Here is a 1,890-nt window from a genome sequence, read left to right as displayed (position 1 = left end):
CTGCTGGGAAAATTCATCTTGTATGCTGTAATGATATACAGTGGTTGTATAAAAAATACTTAAAAAAAAAACAAGGTAAGATGATTCTGAGCTTAAGTGTTCTTACTTATTCTCATTCTGGGAGAGTGGGAAGGGGCAGCAGGAAGTAGCCACTGGCCCTCCGTATCGCCTGCGCTTTCTTTGTCTTTGGTTCTGGCTGCTGACTGAGACTCCTCATGTTTGCAGGTGTCTGGCTGTGGGCAGCAGCAGCATGGTGTGCCGTGTGGCAAACATCCTGGTTCCATTCACCGTTTTCCTGAGCAGCATTTGGATCTTCATACCACAGGTGTCCACTGGCCTCTAGGGCTTCACTGGGCTGGCAGAGAGGCAGAGTCGCTAGTTGTCCTCTACATTTTTATTTATTAGAAGCCAGTTTATATGTTAATAATGAGGTTTGTAGAAACATGATGAGCAGCCTACCTGTTGGTAAGTAGGGTGCTGATCATTGGGGTTGTTCTGCTCTTGTTTTTAAAGTTGATTTCTTCCATGAGTGAGAGAGAGCACCCCAACAGGGTCCCTATGCTGAGATCCACCCGAACATCACCCAGCCCTGCAGATCAGGGGCACACAGAGGCTCCTGGAACTCAGGGAAGTCTATGGACACAAACCTGGAACTCCCCTATGTGGGTCCGCCTTGCGGAGTGTTGTGTTTTATTGTTCTGCACCGTTTGGCTCCCGACGGCTGCTTTCTTGTCTGTTGGTCGCCTTCTGAAACCACTGAGCTGTTTATTACAACTCTGCCTGCCAGAAAAGGGTCTGTCCTTACCCTTTCCAGAAAGCCAGAGCTCCAGCAGGAAGCTCTGGTCTCTGTCTTCCCTCAGTGCCTCCGCCCTGCCCTGGTGAAGCCCTTGCCTCTGCCTTTCTGCTGTGTGCCTGCTGGTCCAGGGGAATTCTGGAGGCTGTGTTCTCCAAGAATTCTGTGGTGGCTGATGGCTTAGGATCTGTGGTTTTCAGCTAGCCTGAACCGGAAGGGGAGGCTTCCCTTCTGCAACCTTCGGGCTCCAGCAGCGGGAGCTGCAGGCCCCATAACGAGAAGGGAGAATACTGCACTCAGCTTGCAGATTCCCTCAGGTGGGACTGAGAGGAGGGGGGTGACGGGAGCGTGTTACACCTGAGCTTAGTCTGACCCACTGTAGGAGGAGATGGGAGACAGGAGGTCAGGAAGAGAGGGGGTGTGCAGAGTGCCCCACTCACAGCAGGGACTCGAGGGAACCCTTGGTTTGCCCGCTTTGCTCTCCTCTCCAAGCTCTCTCCTCAGTTTCTTTGGGATGGCTCCCTCCCAGCTGCCTCCTCTTGCTCCCCTGCAGGACTGCTTCCTTCTTTTTCTGATCATCCCTTAGAGACTCATTCTCCAAGCTGCTGTCCTGGCTCTCCCTGCCCTCCCTTCCGAGCTGCGGACCTGTGTGTCCACCAGCTTCGTGGACCTTCTCCCTGGGTGTCTTTACAACACATCTGCCCTCCCCAGAGGATGGCCTCGTGCTCCAACTTCGGCATCACTTGTTCTTCTCTCTGTTCTTCTTTCCCATTCTCCTTACAACCCATTAATCAAGTCCCCACGTTCTTCCTCCAAACCACCGCTGCGTGCCTGCTGGCAGTGTCCAGGTCAGTTCCTCACCGCCGCCTGCCTCCCAGGTCCTCTCCCTTCACTCTGTCACTCCTCCCCATCAAGACAGCACACTCCTGCCACCCTCAGAATAAAACTGAGACTCAGCCAATATCCAGGGCCTTTCCAGATTGACTCCCTGCCCACCTGCCTGGCTTTGTTTTGTTTCCTGGGGCAGCTTCCCTCTCTCCTCCATGCTCAGCCTCCTTCTTGTTCTCATCTCCCACCCCCACCCCCATCCCCCGTCC

General features: G+C 53.7%; 1 protein-coding gene across 3 annotated transcripts in view; it reads left to right on the top strand.

Annotated features, from left to right (window-relative positions):
- The window catches only part of SLC22A16 (solute carrier family 22 member 16), a 44,337-nt gene that overhangs the window by 38,733 nt on the left and 3,714 nt on the right, over positions 1 to 1,890 (top strand). For all 3 annotated transcript variants that reach the window (XM_027775148.1, XM_027775150.1, XM_006156992.1), the window contains exon 7: positions 226 to 325. In XM_027775148.1, the coding sequence (XP_027630949.1) occupies positions 226 to 325 (100 nt within the window). The remainder of the gene's footprint in view (positions 1 to 225; positions 326 to 1,890) is intronic.

Source organism: Tupaia chinensis, unplaced genomic scaffold, assembly GCF_000334495.1.
Source record: "Tupaia chinensis unplaced genomic scaffold, TupChi_1.0 Scaffold000527_1, whole genome shotgun sequence".
Lineage (NCBI taxonomy): Eukaryota > Metazoa > Chordata > Mammalia > Scandentia > Tupaiidae > Tupaia > Tupaia belangeri.
This window is presented reverse-complemented; position numbering and strand designations above follow the sequence as displayed.